Below are 22,721 nucleotides of genomic sequence, written 5' to 3' on the forward strand. Positions count from 1 at the left end.
ATGCTGGAATAAATTCACTGTTAGAGAATATGCCAGTGGTTCTTGGAGTGGTCTTGGAGGCTGCCTGAGCCATTTATTCTTAGCCTCTCCTCCCTTATCTGCTGGGCAAAGCTCCCCTGACTAGAACAGCCCCTGGGCTTGTACCAACTTCCTTAGCAGGTGGCAATTTGGTTTGGGAGGGATCTGGTTACAACGTGGCCTTCAGGAGTAGAGGTGGTTGATGTGAACCCACTCCATACTTTCATTCCCTGATAGGTTGGGAAGATGGTTACTCTTGACCCGGATGTGTGGCCTGGGGACTGGGGACCTTTGCTTTTTATTTCGGGATGATATGTTGGTCACTGCTCTCTGGAGATAATCACAGATCATTCACAGATCATAACAGTCTTATGAAAGGGTTTTACAGAGTTTTCCTAGAGACGGACCCTATGAGGTAAATAGTTCAACTATTAACTACATTTTACCAATGAAGGAATTGAGGCTTGGAAAAGGTCTCTCCCATTCATTCATTCATTCATTCATTCATTCATTCATTCATTCATTCATTCATTCAACAAACATTTATTAAACACCTAGCCTTCGAGCTAGGTCCTGGAAAGGCAGCTGTTTGATATGCCCAACATAAATCCTGTGATAACTCCCACTTCTACAGCTTCAAGGTTTACAAAGTTCTTACCACTACAGCCCTGTAAGAGAAGCATTGAAAGTCTTAGCCCCGTGTTAGAGATGACAGTAAGTAACCCTTTCTAGTCCCAGCCTCAAGCTCTTTCTCTGGGGATCTGGACTGCTGGTGGGGCCTGCATGTTCTGGCTCTCCCCCAAGACGGAGAATTTCTAACTTCACTAACGGAACCGAAGCTTCTGAGCCACACTCCCTATTTGTTAATAGACCCCTTTAATCATTCGGGATAATAGAGGAGCTGGCTACAGTTTTCCCCACCCCCTCCCCTTTCCTTTGCCGCATGAGTGAGTCTGGGGATGTTACTGAACCATAAATATTTCAGCTCAGGCTTTCTCAGGGCGTTGCCAGGGTGATGGGGGGGGGTGCTCCTTCCCAGCTGCCCCTGGGACTGGAAGTAGGATGGTAGCTCCCTTTCCATTAGGGAACCCTTGCTTTAGGCTTGTTTATGCGGGTGGGTCAACCCCAGGGATGGGGGATGGGGCGTGACTCTGGGAATAGCTCTGGCTCAGAGGGGCCTGCTTCCTGCCACTGTTGCCTAGGCTCCCCTCACAGGCCCCAAAGGTCTCAGATTGCCAAAGCTGGGCCCAGCTGTGTTGTGAGGAAGGAGGAAGGCTACACCAGTAGCAGGGGCTTTCTCAGTATGAGGAAGTGAGGAAATGGGCAGGCCTCCCCCTTTACTTTCCCCCCAGCCCCCAGCGCGGTAGTGCCCCTGGGCCAGCCTCTCCGAGTCATATTGCTAAGCCAGGGAGAGTGGCCAGCTGGTCTAGGATTTGGGAAGGCCCGGGTTCAAGTATTGTTTCTGACACATATTAGCTGTGTGACCATGAGCCAGTGGCTCACCACGATCTCTCATGATCCAGGCAGTGAAATCACAGATGAGTCGGTGGTCTGTATTTATCTGCCCCTCGTTAGCATTTGGTAAATTGCATTCCTTATCAAGGCCCAGAGGTGGTGGGTAATTCTTCATCCTTCCTCTGCAGATGAGGAAACAGAAGTGACTTCGAGTCACTCCCAGTCCCATCATGCTTTCTCCAGCACCACACACCCCCAAGTGTCCAAGCTGGAATTGGTCTTGTTTGACTCAAGGATACTCAAACTGAGCATTTGGCCCTGCCTTCTCATCCTGGGATACAAACATCCCCCCACTGGCCCCAGGGACTTCTCCTTACTCAAGGCCAAGTTCTTCCAGGGACCTTGGTCTGCTGGGATTTTCGTTGCCTTGGTCCCTTCAGGGAGGAATAATAAATGGCTACAAGCCCCTACGGGTATCTTTCATGCTTCCAGTGACCCTTAACATCTGGAACTAGGGACCAGGTCATCTGAGCTGAGCTCCTTCCCTGCCATAGATAGAAATATGAGTTGTTATTCTTGTTGGGTGTGAGCAGGAGGTAGGGCTGGCTTATTATAAGACGGAGGTCATGAGCCTTCCCACTAAGAAGCTGTGCCTTCTGTCTAGCATCCTAGCAGTCCTAGGGAAGCTGTGAGGCTTAAGAAAAGACTTGACTACAAGATGGGGATGAAGGGGTGGGGCCAATGGGGCCAATTCCTGGCTACCTACTACCCTCTGGTGGCTAACACGTGCACTGCACTAGATCTGGCTTGCTCTCCACAAACCTGAGGACATAAGAGATCCTATGAAGCCAGAAGAGATGGCTCTATAACCAAGCAGTAGGGTCCATCAATTCCCTTCCATCAGTTATCATGTCCAGTAGATTTTATGTTGGTGGCTAGGCGGTGCAGTGGATAGAGTCCACTGGAGTCAGGAAAACTCATCTTCCTGCGTTCAAATCTGTCCTCAGATACTTTTTTTTTTTGCGGGGCAATTGGGGTTCAGTGACTTGCCCAGGGTCACACAGCTAGTAAGTGTTAAGTGTCTGAGGCCGGATTTGAACTCAGGTTCTCCTGAATCCAGGGCCAGTGCTCTATCCACTGTGCCACCTAGCTGCCCCCTCAGATACTTCTTAGCTGTGTGACCCTGGGCCAGTCACTTAACCCCAATTGCCTTAAATATCTGGAGCCATCTCCAGTCATCCTGAGATACATATATGTATGGCTGTATGTATGGATGGATCTCCTGGACCCAGATGACTCTGGAGGAGTGCGGTTGGTGACCGTGCACAATCCTCCCTCACTTAAAAAAATCCAATTCAGTCCAATTTAATCATGACATCACCCCCATATCAAGGTCCTCTTTGCAATCAGAGGACAAGCAACAACACTTAAACCTTGTTTGCCTTGTTTTCTCATCTGTAAAATGAGCTGGAGAAGAAAATGGCAAGCCGCTCCAGTCTCTTTGCTAAGAAAATCCCAAATGGCGTCACTGAGAGTCAGATATGACTGAACAACAAAAAATTGTACGTAGATCTCAAAGTCTCATACCCTACTGCTCCTAGTGCCTGTCACCATTACTTTATTCTTAGTCCTATTCTTAGGCTATATATAACCTCCTAACCTTGCCTCAGTTCAATTCAACAAATATTAAGAACCTAGTGTGTGTATTCCTTCCTAAAAATAACATCAAATATATTTGAATATTTTCTTATGTGTATATTTTATTTGGACTAATAGATAAAAGCCTTGGAAGCAAGAACTGTCTTTTTTTGTCTTTGTATATCCCAAGGGCCTAGCACCATGCTTTGCACACAGTAATCAATTAAGAAATGTTTATTGACCTCCAGTAGTTTACAGTCTGTGGGACAAGGCAGAGTGTAGTGGGAAGAGTACTGTACCCAGAAGGGAGATATGGCTTTAAATCCCTGGTTCTTGCTACCCTAAAGTAAGACAAGTCACAAGTGAAGTTATTAGACTAGATTATCTTTATGATCCAATCCATTCCTGACATTTATTTTTCGTTGTGTCCAACTCCATTAGATTGTTATTCAGCATGTTAGAAAGTTCAGAGATCTCAGAAGGGAAGCATCACTTCTAGCTGGGGAGGTTCAGAGACTTCCAAAAACCCTGACATCGCCCACCTTGAAAGTGGCCCCAGCCAGACTGTCCAGTTGTGAACAAGCTTCAAGTACCATGCATGAGGTTGGTTTATCACACTTTAAAGGGCAGTTCCTGGGGGAGGAAGCTTTAATGAACACTAGCTTCTGTTCTGTGGGACCTGAGGGATTGATTTTTCCTCCCTAAGGGAAATCCTGAGGGGAAGCAAAGTTGAGGTCATAGTCCTGTTCCTATGACCCTAGTGACTGAGTGGTGAGGTAACTGGTCACATCCCTTCTCTTCCCGTCTGCCCCCCCCCCCCCCGCCCCTTCCTGCTTCCCCGAGGATGTGATTTCAGAGGAAGCTAGAGGTAAATCTTACCGCCCTAGATGATGTGGAGAAAGCAGGGTGAAAGCTGAGAAGAAAAACTCAGACGCTAACAATGGGTGTTCTGTCGTCACCAAATGAAATTTTATGGTACTCGGGCCGCCCCTCTGTGTGTGTGTGTGTGTGTGTGTGTGTGTGTGTGTGTGTGTGTGTGAGAAAGAGAGAGAGAGACGAGAGAGACGAGCATTTATGGCATTGTGCCCTATTTAGAGTGTACCGGGATCAAAGGACATTGGGAAAAGTGCAGTGTATCCAACAGAAAGGGGATGGGGACGATGAGGGGGAACCTTCCACCAGGGTCATATGAGGAATCGGTTGAAGGAATAGGGCATGTTTCGTTTGGAGCAGAGAAGACTTAGAAAAAAGGACATGAAAGGGCTGACATAATTTGTGACCTGAAAGGAGAAACAAACGCAGGACTAAGGTGTGAAAGTCAGAGGGAGGGACGTCTCCGCTCCGTATAAGGCAGAACTGCACAACAGACAATTAACTGGGCAACCGGGGAATACCTCGCATTCACTGGAGGTATTCGAACAAAGGCAGCGTCTGTCTGGGGGCGGCAGGCTTCTGACATCCTTTAAAGCAGAGAGGGGTTCTTAACGTTCTTTTGTGTCTTAGACCCCTTGGCAGTCTGGTGAAAAAGCCCACGGTCCCCTTCTCAGAACAATGTTTCTAAATGCATAAAATAGCTAAGATTACAAACGAAACCAATTCCATTGAAATAGTCATCAAAATGGGGGAGGGAGTTCCTGGGGTCCCAGGTTAAGATTCAGATCCCGAACAAAAGGTTCAGACCCCTTTCCCTACTGATGAGGGAAGGGGGCGGGGGTCTCCTTTGCAAAGTGGCTATATGTAAGATCGTAGTGGGTGTCATGAACCGGCGGGAAACTCGAGCCTGGGCGTCAGGAGATCTGGGTTCTAGTCCTCCACTCTGCCAGGAACTTGTCATATGAATTAGCATAATTCCTCAGAATCCTAGATTTAGAACTGAAAGGGATCCTTAGATTGTCATCATCTGGACACCAGCGCCTTAGATTTACAGAGGAGAGAAACTGAGGCCCACAGGGAAAAAGACTGCCTAGGTCACACGGGGTGGAAGACAGGAACCCAGGTATTGAGTCCCCAGGATAACCTTATTTGACCCTTTGTAAAAGAGGAGTTGAGTTAGATGGTCTCCAAAGACTCTTCCAGTTTATTTAAACTATGCCTCTGGAGCTCGTGGAGAAGGAAGGAAAAGATGTGGAAAGAGGGAGAAGACCCTTCCGTAGACAGCTCCTCGGCGGCCCCTTTAAAGCGCGCCCCCGCCTCCGCCTTCCCTCCCTCTTATGTAAATGAAGCAGCAGCGCGGGACGAGAGCGCGCGCCTCAGGCCCAGGCACGGAGTTGGAGTGGTTTGTCCCCTCCCGGCCGCCGTTGCCGCCGACATATTGTCCGCAAGAGCGGCGGCGGCGGCGGCGGCGGCGGCGGCAGCGGCAGCGGCGAGGGGAGCGCCGGGGGAGGAGATGGGTGAGTGGGGCCGAACTGGGGCACAATGGACATGGCTGGGTTAGGCTAGGCTGGGGCTGGCTGGAGCGGAAATGAGGACCTTGAGTAATTGGAACGCCAAACCACCGCCCTCCTCATACCCGAGTCTCGCACCGGGTGTCGGGAGAACGAAGAAAAGGGGAGGGGAAGGGAGAGGAGGGAGGGGGGCGCGCGCCTCCAGTCTGGGGCGGGGCTTAGGGGGGCGGGGCTTAGAACGGGAGTGCTGAGGTAGGGGTGGGGCCTCTAGTGTCCCGGAGGCAAGAGTGGGGGGGTGCTGGCCAGTGGGCGAGGCGGGGCCTCAGGGAGGGGCGGGTCTTGCATGCTGATGTTCCCAGGAGGCGGGGTTGCTGCCCGGGGCCGGCTGGTGCCTTCCTGGGTCCTCTCCCGCTGTAACTCATGGTTCTACCCTGTGTTTGGGGTCCCAGGAGGACGGAGAGGCCCCAACAGGACGTCCTACTGCCGAAACCCACTCTGTGAGACGGGTCCGAGCGGCGGGCCCGGACACGCCTCCAGTTCTTCGGTCACGGGCGTCCGATCCAGGGCTAGGTGAGCCACCTGACTCCCCGGGGGTCACCCCAAGGGTGCGAGATGTTGTGGGGGGACAAAGGGGCTCCCTGTGCTCCCCCTGCCCCCAGGGCTGACACTAGGAAGGAACTATATCCGTAAGGTAGCAATAATAATAATAATAACTAGCATTTACATAGTACTTACTGTGTGCCAGGCACTGTGTGTGCTAAGTGCTTTACTATTGATAGTTCATTTGATAGATTTCACTTGATATTTCATTTGATATACCTTTGTATAACACGGGGCATTGCAACCTCCCCTCCACCTCCCTAGAGCTTGATTGTTCAAGGCCTTGGGCCAGGCCTCCTGTGACTTCTGGAAGGGAGGTGACCTCTCTAGGTGACTACTTTGGCAGGTGTTTAAGGCAAGCACTTTATTCCCCCCCCCCCTCTCAAACCCCCCTCCCCCCAGGCACTGAGGGTTAAGTGACTTGCCCAGTAAGTGTCAAGTGTCTGAGGCTGAATTTGAACTCAGGTCCTCCTGAATCCAGGGCCAGGGCTTTATCCAGTTCACCACCTAGCTGCCCCCAAGGCAAGCACTTATTAAGCACCTACTGTGTGGGCCAGGAAGAACAGTGGGAGAGGCAGAAAGCTAAAGATCAGATTCACTGCTTTCAGAGAGCTCACAATAGGATAAAATGATATATGCATTGGAAAGTTGAAATGATCTTTAACCGTGGAAGAATCCTAGAATGCTTCCTGGAGGAGGTAAATTTGAATTAGACTTGTAAGCATTGGTAGGAATTCAGTACACTTAAGAGAAAGAAGTGTGCAATCTCCTAGGTTGGTGGAGGTAATTAATCAACAAGCACCTACTGTGTGTCAGGCATTCTGATAAAGAGCCTATAAGTAGGCTATGGGGAGAATGGATTTGGGCAGAGAATGATAGGAGTCAGAAGAAGGAGCAGGTTTCAGGATAGACTTTTGTTTTAGACACGTTGGGTTTCAGGTGCTGGTGGCAGTTGCATTATAGATCTCTAGCCCTGCAGACAAGGACTAGGTGTCACACAGAAGTCTCATCCATATGAGGACAACTGGAGAGCACTGTGGAGAGAGTCCTTGAGGTGGCATCAGGAAGACCTGAGTTTACATTTGTCCTTAGACACTTACTAACTGTGTGACTCTGGGAAGTCACTTAATCTCTCTTTGCCTCAGTTTCCTACCAGGGTTGTTGTGAGGATCAAGTGAGATAATATTTGTCAAAGTCTGGCATACAGCAGGCATTTAATAGGTGCTTATTCCCTTCCTTCTTTCCATATGCTGCCTCTGGGGGCTGTTCTCCACACAGGGATAACTTCTTCCCCTGCCCCCTAACCTTTTCCATTCTTCTCCCAAGAGACCAGGGCTCCCCAGTCATTCCTCCCTAACATCGTCCCCCTTCTCCCCAGGAGCAGCTCAGGCACAGGCCTCTCTAGTCCTCCTCTGGCTACACAGACAGTGATCCCCCTGCGCCACTGCAAAATCCCCGAGCTGCCTGTCCAGCCCAGCATCCTGTTTGAACTGCAGCTCTTCTTCTGCCACCTTGTGGCTCTTTTCGTCCACTACATCAACATCTACAAGACTGTCTGGTGGTACCCCCCTTCTCATCCACCATCACATACCTCCCTGGTAGGTTCCTGCTTGGCGTGGGTTTCCCATCTAGATGTTGACCTGGAGTCTCACCATTCCCTCTAAATTCTGACTACACTTGAGGACCAAAACAGTACAGTTCCCATCTTTCTGGCTCTATGCTTCCCTCACTTGGGGCTAAAGGCTGATACTAGGGCAGCTAGGTGTTGCAGTGGATAGAACACCGGCCCTGGATTCAGGAGTACCTGAGTTCAAATCTGGCCTCAGACACTTAACACTTACTAGCTGTGTGACCCTGGGCAAGTCACTTAACCCCAATTGCCTCACTAAAATAAAAAACAAACAAACAAGTAAAGGCTGATACTAAGTTGCCTTACCTCAGCTTCCTCTACTGAAAAATGAGGGACTTGGACAAGATGATCCCTAAGAGCTAGTTCAGCTCTGACACTGCACGTGATTCACTGGCATGGAGCCTATGTAGGGAGTTGTGTAAGGGCTAGATCCCCGTAGAGTACATTTTATATCCTTCTCCACCTGAGCCCACTGTATTCTCCACCTGTGAGGTGAGTAGGACACAGCTATTACTGCCAGTCAACAGGTGGAGAAAACAGGCCCCAAAACAATGTGTAGTCCAAAGCTCGCATAACCAAGAAATCAAGGGACTGGACCTGAGACTGGGTCCTGGGTTCCCTTCTCTGCCACTGATTTGTACCGTGATCGTGGGCAGAGTGAGTTTCTCTCTCAGGATATCAGTTTCACCATTTATAAAATGAGGGACGTAAGCCAGGTCATCTGTTAGACCCCTTCTGGCTTCATAACCCTTTTCCTATGATTCTACCCCTGCATTAGGTGTATCACCCCTGCCTCATAGGGTGGTTGGGAGGGAAGCATTTTGCAATCCTTGAACAGTATGTAAACAGGAGATGTTAGTGTTGGTCGTGGGAAGGAGGGCTCCATGCATTGCTCTTTGTGACCAATGGACTTCTGTACCCAACAGAATTTCCATCTGATCGACTTCAACGTGCTGGCCGTCACCACCTTGGTCCTGGGTCGGCGTCTCATCGGGGCCATTGTGAAGGAGGTGACTGCTTTGTAAAGGGTTGGGACCCTTATTACCCATGTTTCTGTTTTCATCTACCCTGTTCTCCCCCAGAGCCTCCCTCCCCTCCTCCAACCCTGATGGAGAATGTGTTTTCAAGGAAACTACCACAGTCCCTGCCACACAGCCTTCTACACTGGAGCATTTCTACACTGGGACATTTTGCCACAGCCTGGTTTTGCCCACTTCTTTCATGTGGTTTCAGCCAGGATCTTCCTCTCTCCTACTGGACTGGACATGTTTGGGGAAGAGCTAAACAAACAAATGATCTCTCTTGTCAAGACGTCCCATCAGCTCCATGGGTTTGCCAGGGGAGATCTTATTGCTGTATTAGAAAAGCTTGTTGGCATAGGAGAAGGAGCCTTGGGTCTGGAGCCAGAGTGTTTGGGTTCAAATCCTGACTTGTCTACTTGTTAGCATTTGATGAAGTCACTTAATCACTCTGTGTCTCGTATTTCCTATATGAATTTGGGGGGGGAGGGGCAATGAGGGTTAAGTGACTTGCGCAGGGTCACACAGCTAGTTAGTGTCAAGTGTCTGAGGCCAGATTTGAACTCAGGTCCTCCTGAATCCAAGGCCAGTGCTCTATCCACCGCGCTACCTAGCTTCCCCCTGTGTCTTGTATTTCCCCATCTCTGAAGGAGCCTGGACCATATCTCTCCGAGGCTCATCCTTGCTCTAAATCCTATGATCAAGGTAAAGGGGATGGAAACCCTCCACTTTCCCCTTTTTCCTGCCTCCCGTAGTGCAGAATCATGGGATATTCAAGAAGGGAACCTGTGAAATAGACTCCCAGACTCCTAGAGGACTGGGCACCACTGGGAGGGGCAACCTAACTGATGGTGTGCCTTCTTTCCTCTCACCTGCCAGGCTTCTCAGAGCAGCAAGGTCTCCCTCCCACGCTCCGTCTTCTTGGTCATCACACGCTTTGCTGTCCTCACCGGGACAGGGTGGAGCCTGTGCCGTTCCATCATCCATCTCTTCAGGACTTACTCCTTCCTTAACCTCTTGTTCCTCTGCTACCCGTGAGTGAGCCTTTCCCCTTTCCCAGCTCCCATTCTCCCTGCAGGGGCTCATTTCTAGTGTTCTCTCCATTGAATAGATACAAAAACTGAGGCCCAGGAAGTACTCTAAGACCTCCAGCCAGTCAAGATCAGGGGCAGGATCTATCATGGGTCCTGGCCTCAATGGAGTTTGGAAGGGGGAGGTGGGGTGGGATAAGGAGTCAGGGGAAGGGGAGTCCCTAGAAGGAAGCAGTGTGGTATAGTGGGAAGGACTTTGGCAGGATGAGATGAGGTCTTGGACATCAAGGACCTTTATAAATATCAGCTCTTGTTATTATCTGGACTCAGATGATCTGGATTCAGACCCCAGCAATGGGACTTACTGAGGTGAACGGCCTTGGGTCAGTCCCCTCACCTTTGATTTTTAGTTTCCTAATTTGTAAAATTGATGTTTGGAATTAGAGGGTGTCTGAGGTCCCTCCCTCCTGTACAATCCTGATTATCCTCCCCATCTCTTTTTCCTCCCATTCCAGGTTTGGAATGTACATCCCATTCCTGCAGCTGAACTATGACTTCCGGAAAACAAGCCTTTTCACCCAGGTGGCCAACATTGGTCCTCGGGAGGCAGGTGGCAGTGGGGGCAGCCCTCCTTCACGGGGCCGGGACTACCTAACGGTTCTGAAGGAGACGTGGAAGCAGCACACGCAGCAGCTGTACGGCACCGAGGCCATGCCCACCCATGCCTGCTGCCTCTCCCCTGACCTCATCCGCAATGAGGTGGAGTTCCTCAAGATGGACTTCAACTGGCGCATGAAGGAAGTGCTGGTTAGCTCCATGCTCAGTGCCTACTACGTGGCCTTTGTGCCAGTGTGGTTTGTGAAGGTAGGTGTGGCCATGGGCCGTGGGGCTTCCACCTCCAGAGAGTGCATGAAAAGGTCCCTCTGACCCTCAGCAGCATGGCTGCTACACAACAGCCGGGCTCCTGGGCTGGCCCCACTCACAGCTGGATCCAGTCTGTCCCTAGAGCAACCCATAGCACTGTACCCACGGGGTCACACAGCTATTTGGTGAACCCGGGACACTGCTGCCTCCAAAACCAGCTCTCTCCCTTCTGCCAAGACAAGGGTATATAAGACAGCTCTTTTGTTATTAGATTAACCAGAGCGAGAAAAAAGAGAGGCAGCACAATCAGAATCAGAACCAGAGCTAGAGCTAGAAGGCATGTTAGGGATCATCAGTCTAAGCCCTTCATTTTACAGATGAGGAAACTGGGGCCCAAAGAAGTTAAGTGATTTGCCCAAGGTAACATCGGATAGTAAGGGGCAAAGCCTGGGGATTTGAACTCAGATAGTTTGGACTGGTAACCAGGCTAAATTTGATCAAAGTCCACCCAACAAAGCAACTTTGTCTGACAGTGCACATGGCATTGCAACATTCTAGTCTTTCTCAATCTGTTCTCTTAGATCAGGATTGGTCATTTCATTTCATCCAACATTTATGAGTTATTATCATTTGCATTATATAGTCCTTTTATTGTTCTCTTGGTTGTACTTTCTTTGCTCTGAATCTGCTCATACAAATTTTTCCACATTTCTCTTAATTCCTATCAATGGGCACCCAGTTTGTTTCAAGGTTTTTGATACAGCAGAGTCCTACTGTGAATATTTTTGCTATATGGGCTCTTACTTTTGTCACTGACCCCCTGGGCCAAGTGGTGGAATCACTGTCTCCCAACTTAGGGCTCTTTCTTGCATATTTCCAGTCCTCCAAAACAATGGGACTTAGTTCAAAGCTCCATCAGCAGTGCCGTAGTGTGGCTCTGTCCAGACACCTCCAGTACTGACTGCTTTTCATCTTTACCACTTTTCTGGATGTGAAGTGAAATATCAAAGCTGTTTTAATTTGCATTTATAGGATTATTAGTGATTTAGAGCATTTGTTCATGTAATTCTTAGCGTTTGCATTTCTTTTGTATTATCTTTTTGAAAACTGTTCAACTCCTTTGACCACTTAGCATAGGGATTAGCTTTTAGTCATATGTCTGTCGATTCCTAATGTGCTTTAGATGTCAGATTTTTATTAGGGACATTTGGGGAAAAAAATTTTCCCCCAACAGGTTTCTCTTCTACTTTCATTGTTTCTGTTCATGAAAAAACTTTTTTAATTTTATAAAGTCAAAATTGTCTTTTGTGATCTATGCTGTCCCTTATTTACTTATGAATCCCACCCCACCCCCACCCCCCCAGCCATAGATGCTGAAAGGTGCATCCTTCTCTTCTCCTCTCATTTATTTGTAGTGTGACCTTTTCTGCAAAAGACATTTCTTCATTATCATGTTCTCATAGTATTTCAAACTCTTCTTGATACCCAAAGTAGAGATGTGGTCTAAATCTTAAACTTTTTCCACTCATGACCTCTTTTTACCCAATAAATTTTTATGAGACCCTGGATATATAGGTATACGAATCAAACATTTATATATAAATTCAGGTCCTCCTGAATCCAGGGCCGGAGCTCTATCCACTGCACCACCTAGCTGCCCCCCAATATAATCTTTTTTTTTTTGGTGAGGCAATTGGGGTTAAATGACTCGCCCAGGGTCACACAGCTATTAAGTTTTAAGTGTCTGAGGCCAGATCTGAACTCAGGACCTCCTGAATTCAGGGCTGGTGCTCTATCCACTGTGCCACCTAGCTGCCCCTATAAAATTTATTATTTTTTTAAATTTTTTTATTATTTTTTTGTGAGGCAATTGGGGTTAAGTGACTTGCCCAGAGTCACACAGCTATTAAGTTTTAAGTGTCTGAGGTCGGATTTGAACTCAGGTCCTCCTGAATCCAGGGCCAGTGCTCTATCCACTGTGCCACCTAGCTGCCCCCAATATAATCTTAAAAGAAAGGTCTTTAGGTGGAATGCCTTAGAGATCTTGTACTTTACCCTGGGCTGTTTAACATTTCAATCAGTAACTTGGAAAAAGGTATATGCCACTGATGCTGCATCAGATTTGCAGGTGACACAAAGTCAGGAGAGTTTAGCTAGTTCCTTGTCCAACAATCAGGACCCAAGGAGATCTGGACAGGCTAGAACTTTCTTCTAAATTGAATAAGTTTAAATTTAGTAGGGATTGATGTAAATCATACCCTTGGACTCAACAAAGTCAGTTTCACAAGGGGCTGGGACAAGAAGCAGAATTAAAAATAAAAAATCATTGGGAAGATGTAGTCATCATTCCCTCTGCCCAAGATCTGGGCCTGGGTTTCGGCAAGTGGGTGGGGTGGAAGACTTGCAAGCTGAATAAATGTCAACAATTTAAGAAGGAGGAAGAAATCTTTGTATCTGATACCGATCTGGTAGTCAAAATATATAGACAACTAATAGAAATATAGAAGACAAAGGGCCACTTCGCTTAGTGATCTCATCAGCTCCCATGGGTTTAGTTATCATCTCAAATCTGCTTATCCAGTCCTGTCCTCTCTCCTTCCCTCCAGATTGGAATCTCCAACTGTCTGTTGAACATCTCAAATTTGATGTGTCATCAGCATCCTAAACTCATCACATCCCAAACAGCACTCATTTCTTTTCACTCCAAACCCTTCTCTTCCTAATTCCCCTGTTACTATTGAAGGTACCACTACCCTCCCAGTCACCCAGATTCAAAACTGAGGTATCATCCCGAACTGAGAAGTGATTCCTAACTCTCTCTCTTATTTCCCAGATCCAATCTGTTTCCGAGGAATATTGATTTTATCTTTGCAACATCTCTCAGAACGTGTCACCTTCTCCCCTCTGACACTGCTACCCCTTGACACTGTAGCCTGTTGTCCCCTTACACTTGGACTATTGCAATAGTCTGCTGATGGATGGGTCTGCCTGCTTCAAGTCTCTCCCCACTCCAGTCCATGCTGCACTCATTTGTTAAAGTGATCTTCCCAAAGCACAGGGCTTACCCATGTCCAGTGGTCCCCTGTCACCTCCAAGACACACAACACCTTTTCTAGGCTTCTTATACCTGAGCCCTCCCCCAACTAGCTGGCCCCTATGCCTGGAATACTCTTCCTCATCTTTACTTTGACTTCCCGGCTTCCTTCAAGTCCCAACTAAAATCCCACCTTCTACACAAAGCCTTTCCTGATACCACTTAATTCTAATGCCTTCTCTCTGTTAATTATTTCCAATTTCACCTGTCTCTATATTATTTGTACATAGTTCTCTACGTGTTGTCACTAGCTGCCCCTACCCATCACATCGGGTATGGTTAAATAAATTATAGTATCTGAGCATAACGGAATTCTTACTGTGCTGGAAAACAAACAATGGCAGTGATGAATACAGAGAAGTATGGGAACACATCTATGAACTGGTGCAAAGAGAAGGAAACAGAACCACTAAAACAATATACAGAATGACTATAGCACTGTAAATGGAGAGAACAACATCACTAACCCAAACTAAATGTTGCAAAATTATAATGACCAAGCATGGCCCCAAAGAATGATAACAGAAACAATAATAACTAGCGTTATTAATACATAGAGTGCTTTAAGGTTAGCAAAGCACTGGACTTAGATGAACTCTTTTGATCCTCATAATCCTATGGAGGTAGGTACAATTATTATCCTCACTTTACAGATGTGGAAAATGAGGCAGAGTTGAGGGACTTGCCCAGGGTCACAGAGCCTAGTAAGTGTCTGAGGATGGATTTGAACTCAGGTCTTCCTGACTTCTAGACCTTGTGCTGCCCAGCTGCCAAAGACAACATATAAGAAGGCTCCTTTGCAGAGCTGGGGGATCATGGGTGTGGAAAATAGCTTATGTCAGACTTTTTGATAAATGGATCAATTTCACAGAACCTCTTTTCTTTTCTTTTTTTTTTTTAGTGAGGCGATTGGGGTTAAGTGACTTGCCCAGGGTCACACAGCTAGTGTCAAGTGTCTGAGGCTGGATTTGAACTCAGGTCCTCCTGAACAGGGCCGGTGCTCTATCCACTGCGCCACCTAGCCGCCCCTAATGTATTTCTTAAAACACAAGTCCTAGGGGCAGCTAGGTGGCTCAGGGGATAGAGCACCGGCCCTGGATTCAGGAGGACCTGAGTTCAAATCCAGCCTCAGACACTTAACACTAGCTGTGTGACCCTGGGCAAGTCACTTAACTCCAATTGCCTCACTTAAAAAAATATATATTAGTGGGGCAGCTAGGTGGCAAAGTGGATAAAGCACTGGCCCTGGATTCAGGAGGACCTGAGTTCAAATCCTGCCTCAGACACTTAACACTTGCTAGCTGTGTGACCCTGGGCAAGTTGCTTAACCCCAATTGCCTCACTAAAAAGAAAGAAAAAAAGAAAGAAATACGTTGACAAGCTATCTGGGGAGGACCCCTAGGGTGTGTGTGTGGTGGGGGGGTAGATCACCAGAGGAATGAGTTCTTGAAGGCACAGGAGATGGTTAGCCTAGACAAGAGGAGGCTTGTGGGAGACTAGTTAGCTGCTTTCCAGTATTTGAGAGACCACCCGAGGGTGTAGATCTATTGTGTTTGAAATGGGGAAATGGGGAGAAGAGGCCAGTGGAATGTAAGAACAGAATTCCTAACAGCTGCCCCAAAGGGATGCAGGCCTCTAGGAGATCTTTGGGCAGAAACTGCATAACCACTCCAGTACTTTGTTTTAGAGGGGACTCTTGTTCAGAGTTGGGCCTGAGTGGCTGTGTCTGAGATCCCTTTCAGCTCTGAGATTTCATGATTCTGGGACCTGGACTGGACTCTTCCCTCTCCTGCCTCAGCACCTTTATGACCTTCCCTTTCTTAGATTTTCAGTTTCTTTATCTGGAAAATAAGGAGGTGATATTAGGTGAACCCTTAATCCTGAGGGAAGATGGCTTTCTCCTTTCTGGGAAGCCTGGGAGCTGGTAAAGAGCCAGGCCCCGAGAGGTTGGGGCCCTCCGGTTTTCTAATGCCGCCACTTTCCCCTCCCCAGAATACCCATTATTACGACAAGCGCTGGTCCTGTGAGCTCTTCCTGCTGGTGTCCATCAGCACCTCTGTGATCCTCACCCAGCACCTCCTGCCTGCACACTACTGCGACTTGCTCCACAAAGCCGCTGCCCACTTGGGCTGCTGGCAAAAAGTGGACCCTGCCCTCTGTTCCAACGTGCTTCAGCATCAGTAAGTGGGGGGTGCATAGTGAGGGGGAGGGTCAGGGGAGTGCCCTCAGACCTCACGGCACAGGCTGAAGGGAGCTCTGCCACCTCCGGCCGACTGAGGAGGACGTATGACTGTGATCTCTAGAGTCCTGCTGGGAGGCAGGTCAAAAAAAGCATCCCTCCTGCCGGGCTGAGGGTCGTGGCAGAGACCTCTGAGGACTCCCATTCGTAGGTATTGTCATCTACTGACTTCACCTAACTAGAGGGTTCTCAGGAGGAAGCTTGGCAGAAGGATCACTCGATTTCCAGGCCAAGCCCCTGAATTTTAAACTCAGCTCTGCTAGCGTGTGACCCCCCATGTGACCCTGGACATGTCACTCGGGGCTTCAGTTTCTCCCTCCGTAAAATGTAAGGGTTAGATTGATTACATGAGTCCTAAGGTCCTTTCTAGCTCTATAATAATAAGAGCTAACATTGCTATAGCCTTTGTTAATGTGCCAGGCACTGTGCTAAGCTCTTCGAAATTGTTGTCTCATTTGAGCCTCACAACAGTCTAGGGAGGGAGGTGTGCTTATGATCCCCACTTTACAGATGAGGAAACTGAGTCACACAGGTAGTAAGTATCTGAGGCCCAACTCTATCCACTGTGATACCTAACCCTCTATAATATCTGGAAACAGGAGTAGACTTTTTCTGCTGGGCCCCAGAAGGCTTAAGTAGGAGTCATAGATTAAGCTCTGGACTTGGAGTCACGAATGAATGTCTGGGTTCGAATCCCTCCCCAACTCATGCCAACTGTGTCAACCTGGACAAGTCACTTATCTGGTCAATGCCTCAGTTTCTGCAAAGATAAAAATGAGGGGGTTGGACTTGTGGCCTCTAAGGTCATTTTTAGATTTAAATTTATGATGCTAAGAAGTTGTTGAGGGGCTGCTCAGTGGCACAGTGGATAGAGCACCAGGCCTGGAGTCAGGAAGATTTATCTTCCTGAGTTCAGATCTGGTCTCAGACACTTAGCTGTGTGACCCTGGGCAAGTCACTTAACAACCTGGTTGCCAAAAAAAAAAAAAAGTTGTTGAAGCCTATATCAGTTACAGGGGGAAACTTGGTAGAGCTTTCCAAAAGTGACCTAGATGCCGAGGAGGGATGCTGTTCCACATGTTCTGTAGAGGCTGAGGGCCTGACTGTCAGGAACACCATGGAAGGGGATTCCTGCTCAGGAACAGCTGGATTCCATGCCTTCTAAGAGAGCTAGAATTCTGCAGTGTGGTAATATGCCCGTTTTACAAATGGAGGAACTCATCATCAGCACTTCCCTTTCTCTGCCCCATTCATCATTTCTACCTCTCTACCCCTACCAACTTTCCTCACAGCAGCCCCCAGGAGGCAGTCAGGACAATCTCATGATCCTCCTTGTACCAGTGAGAAAGAAGGCGCTAAGTGATTTGTCCGGATTCATGCAGCAAGTGTGTGTCTGAGGCAGGGTTTGAATCCAGGTCTTCTGACTCCCAGTCCAGATCCTCCACCAGTATGTTGTGCTTCCTTTAAAGAAGCTTGCTTTAAAGAGGCTCACTCCCAGATCTCATCCATGTCATGCAAACACCACCACGGTCTTGTACATTTCTTTCTTTTTTTTTTTTTTTTTGCAGGGCAATGGGGGGTTAAGTGACTTGCCCAGGGTCACACAGCTAGTAAGTGTCAAGTGTCTGAGGCCGGATTTGAACTCAGGTACTCCTGAATCCAGGACCCGTGCTTTATCCACTGTGCCACCTAGCTGCCCCCTTGTACATTTCTTAACGTACAGGGTAAACAAAACAAAGCCACCTTGGGCTAACCTGATGTGTTGTGTGTATATTCAGATCCATTAAGGATGGATCAGTTCATGGTTTCTTCTTGATCTCAGTACCTCTAGATTTCATACAGTAACATGTTTTATAAGAAAAAGTTTAATCCAGATCTTCAAATCTCAGAGGGGAAATGATTTAAAGTCTCCTGCTGAAGGCCGTGCCGCTGCCCCAGGTTCCCTGCTCTAAATCTAACACACTTTTTAGCCCCACTCCACCATCATTAATCAAGCACCTGCAGGCAAACAGAGAACAAAGCCACCTCTGATCCTAAGGGGATCACGTTCCACCAGGGCAGAGGACAAGTACAGGTAGAAGAAATACAAAGGAAAGGACAAGGTTATTTGGGAGAAGAGGAGAAATCAGGAAAGGCTTCCCTAAGGCAGAGGGTCATTCTGGGAAGTGGAGCTGAGGAGCTGGTGCACTGCAGGCAGGTGGAGGTGTGAGCATGGGGATGGAGTGTTGCATGGGGAGAACCTAGAGAAGACCAGCTTGACTGGAATGTGGAGAGTAATATACACTAAGGGCCAGGATGTTAAGGCTTTAAAAACAAAAGAGAGGAGATTATATTTGATCCTAAAGGCAATTGGGAGCCATTGAGGTTTATTGAGTAGAGGATTAACATGGTCAGATCTGAATTTAAGGAAAATCACCTTGATAGCATTGGGAAAAATGCTCTGGGGGGCAGCTTGGTGGCGCAGTGGATAGAACACCGGCCCTGGAGTCAGGAGTACCTGAGTTCAAATCCGGCCTTAGACACTTAACACTTACTAGCTATGTGACCCTGGGCAAGTCACTTGACCCCAATTGCCTCACTAAAAAAAAAAAGAAAAAGAAAAAAATGTTCTGGAGTAGGGGGAGACTCGAGGCAAGAGACCAATTAAGTCTGTTGAAATAATCCAAGCAAGATGTCAAAAAGGCCTGAACTAAGGTGGTATGTTTGTGAGTAGAGAGTAGGGGTCAGATATGAGATGTTGTGGAGGTAGAAACAGCAAAATCTGGTGGCTGCTCGTCTATGTAGCAAGAGTATTTGGAGGGAGGTGTGGATTTTGAGGGGAAGTTAACTGTTTCTGGGATATTCAGTTTGAAATGTCAAGAAGCAGTTAGTGATCTGGGACCACGCTTTCTGGAAGACCAGATCATTGATCATTAAACTGTGGGGAACTGATGGAGTTACCAAGAAAGCTTGTGTAGAGAGAGGAACCTTGGGGAGCAAGGATGTGGTATGGAGCTAAGGACACTTAGGAGGAGGAGAAGCAGGAAAGAGAAGTGTCACAAAAGCCCAGAGAGGAGAGTGTCCAGAGAGAGAGGTGGACAGTGGTATCAGATGCAGCCAGTAGAACCAAAAGGATGAGGACCCACTCAAAGACCCTCAAATGTTTTATTTCAGTGACCATTGGTAGCTTTTGAAAGAACCGTTTCAGTTGCGTGATGAGGACAGAAGCCAGATTACAGAGAGGGAGGAATTGAGGCGGTGAGAATAGGCATCTTTTTCTGGGAGCTTCACTGAGAAAGGGAGGAGAGCTATAAGATGATTGCATGTAGCCATAGTAGGGTCTAGGGAAGGCTTTTTAAGGATGGGGGAGATGAGAGCACATTTGAAGGTGGTGGTTACAGTAGGAAGGAACCAGCAAAGAGGGGGCCACTAAAGATCAGAGGAGCTGGGGAAGTGATTGAAGTGGCGGTCTACTGGAGAAGACGAGGTCAGAGGAATATAGAGACATTGACCTTGGCAATAAAAAGGGCCCCCTCGTTATCAGAGACTAGGGGAAAGAAATTGAGGATGGGGAGTTATCTCAAGCAGTGTTTGACCTGGAAAGGCCGAGGGACACAGCATGAGCTCATTTTTCGAAGGACCGCTTTGCCTGACCATTTGGTGTCCTTTTTTTTTCCAGGGAAATGAGGGTTAAGTGACTTGCCCAGGGTCACACAGCTAGTGTCAAGTGTCTGAGGCTGAAATTTTAACTCAGGTCCTCCTGAATCCAGGGCCAGTGTTTTATCCACTGCACCACCTAGCTGCCCCCTCATTTAGTGTCCTCTTGACTTGCTGTGTTGTTTGAAGCAGATGACTCTCGTTCAGCCTATTGGAGGAAGACTCAGGGCAAGGGGCAGGAGGGTGGTGGTGGTGGCAGAGCTGAAGGAGGGCTAGGCTACGCTGAGGAGCGGCAGGACAGCCTTAGCATCTTGCCTGGAGGGAGGGAGGGGGAAGAGAAGGAACTTAGGTGAGGCTTTCCTGACGCTTTAAGTTGGCTTTTGCCTCAGCCTCAAATCAATAAGCTCGGATTAAGTGCCTGCTGTCTGCCAGGCCCTGTCCTAAACACTAGGGACCCAAAGACAAACACACAACAGAACCTGCTCTTGAGGACCTCATAGTCTAATGGGTTTTTAAACTTCTGACCAACCCACTAAAGAGCCTCGACCCCCATTATAGCCCGTTTTCTTCTACATGCGGCATGGCCGTGGCTAGTCAGGAAGACCTGGGCTCGGGTGCTCCCCACAGCTCTCAAGAAGGCAGGCCACAAGGATCCATTGGCAGAGGAAGGTTCCTAGAAATCACCAGTCTGGAGTTTTTAGAAAAGGCTAAGAGGTGGGGGCAGCTAGGTGGTGCAGTGGATAAAGCACTGGCCTTGCATTCAGGAGGACCTGAGTTCAAAGCCAGCCTCAGTCACTTGACACTTAACTAGCTGCGTGACCCTGGGCAAGTCACTTAACCCTCATTGCCCTCCAAAAAAAAAAAGAAAAGGCTAGGAGGGAACCTCATAACTGTTGTAAGGGCCCTCAGAGGACATTCAGGCCAACCCATTCCTGCTCCTTCTGTGATACCTTTGAAGGTGGTTATCCAGCCTTCTCTTGAAGGCCACCAGATCCCTCCCATTCAGTAGGTAGCTGTTAAATGCCTGTCGTGTGCAAAAGAACTGTGTTAGATGACAGGACTCCTGGAACGCCCAGGCTACCATGCCCAATACACAGAATATGTGTGTGGTTACTGTGGGGGTAGATGACTGCCATTGGGCGGGGTGGGGGGGTGCAAGGAGGGGGTGAGGGAAGCCTGGCATTGCAGTGGAACTTTTAAAGACTGGCTAGAAATTCAGTAGATGGAAAGGAGCGAAGGGTGCGGCTACCTTTTGGCAAGAAAGCATGAAGGACAGTTTTCCACTGGTGTAGAGTATAGGGCACTGCCTGAAAAAAGATGAAGTGATGGAGATTCCAGATGGTAAAGGGCTTTGTACGCCAGGCTTGGTCTGTGGTCACTAGGGAGCCACGGTCATTCCCCCAGCTTGTTTTGGTTTTTGTTTGTTTGTTTTGTTGTTTTGTTTTGTTTTCCCCCAGCTTGTAAAGGTGGATTAGCATGTGTGGAGTGGGGAAAGGAGGGGGTGGGAAGAGCTGTCCCAGAGCTCTTTGATGGTAGCCCCTGCACTCTGTGAAGGAGGACGGACACTAACATCCACACACCAGGGAGTGTAGAGCAGGGCTTCTTAGGCTTTTTCTACACTAGCCCCCTTTTCTCTCGGGAAATGTTTATGTGACCCCGTGTATGTAGGTATATAAAAGAGGTATACATAACCTTTACTCTTGCCAAATTTTTCACGACCCTCACATTAAGTTACCTGACCCACAGTTTAAGAAGCTTTGCCGTAACTGACAGCTTTTAACGTTGCCTGAGAGCATTCATTTTGGCTTCTTTTCCCTGCCATGTCACACTGCCAATTTGTGGATTGTGAGAGTTGACAGAGACCTTAGACAGCATTTAATCTGACTGCTGTGCCATGCAAGTGAAGAGGAGGGATCATGACTGGTCTAAGGTCACACAGCAAGTCACTGGCAGAGGTGGGGCCATAAGGCAGGCCCCCTCCCACCTGGTCCAGCATTCTTCCTTCTTCATCCCAGCCCTCGGCGCCCCTGCAGCTCTCATCCCCATAGGTGGGTCTCAAGCCACTGGACGGGGCAGGGGCCTGTTGTGACTGGGCATTGCTGGGCTCTCCCCCAGGTGGACAGAGGAGTGCATGTGGCCGCAGGGTGTGCTGGTGAAACACAGCAAAAATGTCTACAAAGCCATTGGCCACTACAATGTGGCGGTGCCTTCGGACGTCTCCCACTTCCGCTTCCACGTGAGTGTCTTCTCTGCCAGAAGATGGGACCGGGGTGGGGTCAGGACAGGAGGGGAGGAGAGCCCCCTGAGAACTCAGATCCCTTGCAGCACTGCCCAGCATTTGATTCACTGACTCAAGTGCTGTGTATGGCTCTGGTGCTAAGTACCTGATCAGACCTCTGGGGCTATAATCTATCCTAGCAGATCTGGACAAAGCTGTCCAGGTAAATATAATGCAGATGGATGTCTTGTGAGCACATAGAAGACATGTGGGCAGGATGCTGTGTGTCGACAGCAAAGGGAAAGGTCGCTGTTGCCGGGGCATCCCAGGAGGCCTTTCCAGAGGAAGACGCCTCCCAGCCCTTGTGGAGCACTGACCCCTCCCCTCTGCTAGTTTTTTTTTAGCAAACCGCTGAGGATCCTGAACATCCTTCTCCTGCTGGAGGGAGCCATCATCTTCTACCAGCTGTACTCACTGGTCTCCTCAGAGAAGTGGCACCAGACCATCTCTCTGGCCCTCATCCTTTTCAGCAACTACTACGCCCTCTTCAGGCTGCTGCGGGACCGGCTGGTGCTGGGCAAGGCCTACTCCTATTCAGCCGGCCATCGCCAGCCCGCACACAAGTTCAGCTGAATAGGGGCTGGCTGATGGGGCCGCTTCAGGAGGAGGGGGGGGGGGCTGGGGGGCGCGGGGAGGGAAGAAAAAACAACCCAAAAAACACAAAAAACCCAGAGCTCTGTATTTTTGTTACGACTGCTTCTTTCTTTGATAACTGGTGTAATTAAAAGGGGAAAAGAAATGACCTATTTTTGTACTCCCAATGACCCGTGTCTTGTGGTTATTATAGGGTGGACTAGGAGACGGACGGGCTCTGGGTTGGGAAGGAAAACATCTG

General features: G+C 48.5%; 1 protein-coding gene across 5 annotated transcripts; it reads left to right on the plus strand.

Annotated features, from left to right (window-relative positions):
* The first annotated feature begins 3,949 nt into the window (after positions 1-3,949).
* Positions 3,950-22,647, plus strand: TMEM39B (transmembrane protein 39B). Of its 5 annotated transcripts, XM_043997912.1 has the most exons (10): positions 3,950-3,979; positions 5,334-5,501; positions 5,945-6,065; positions 7,474-7,693; positions 8,652-8,735; positions 9,624-9,778; positions 10,291-10,639; positions 15,726-15,913; positions 21,724-21,844; positions 22,220-22,647. In XM_043997912.1, the coding sequence occupies exons 2-10, from the start codon at positions 5,498-5,500 to the stop codon at positions 22,457-22,459; spliced, it is 1,482 nt and encodes a 493-aa protein (XP_043853847.1). In that variant the 5' UTR covers positions 3,950-3,979; positions 5,334-5,497; the 3' UTR covers positions 22,460-22,647. The 5 variants fall into 5 exon arrangements, with proteins under 5 accessions (XP_043853847.1, XP_043853846.1, XP_043853848.1 ...); XM_043997910.1 differs by lacking the exon at positions 3,950-3,979 and having other exon boundaries at positions 4,116-5,501; XM_043997911.1 differs by lacking the exons at positions 3,950-3,979; positions 15,726-15,913 and having other exon boundaries at positions 4,109-5,501; positions 21,724-21,846.
* The last annotated feature ends 74 nt before the right edge of the window (positions 22,648-22,721 follow it).

This window comes from Dromiciops gliroides, chromosome 3 (genome assembly GCF_019393635.1).
Source record: "Dromiciops gliroides isolate mDroGli1 chromosome 3, mDroGli1.pri, whole genome shotgun sequence".
Classification (NCBI taxonomy): domain Eukaryota; kingdom Metazoa; phylum Chordata; class Mammalia; order Microbiotheria; family Microbiotheriidae; genus Dromiciops; species Dromiciops gliroides.

Coding starts and splice junctions, on each gene's coding strand:
- TMEM39B (XM_043997910.1), top strand. CDS start 5,165: ATGGTCTCCAAAGACTCTTCCAGTTTATTTAAACTATGCCTCTGGAGC. Junction 6,066..7,473: donor GGCGTCCGATCCAGGGCTAG/GTGAGCCACCTG, acceptor CCTTCTCCCCAG/GAGCAGCTCAGGCACAGGCC. Junction 15,914..21,723: donor TCCAACGTGCTTCAGCATCA/GTAAGTGGGGGG, acceptor GCTCTCCCCCAG/GTGGACAGAGGAGTGCATGT.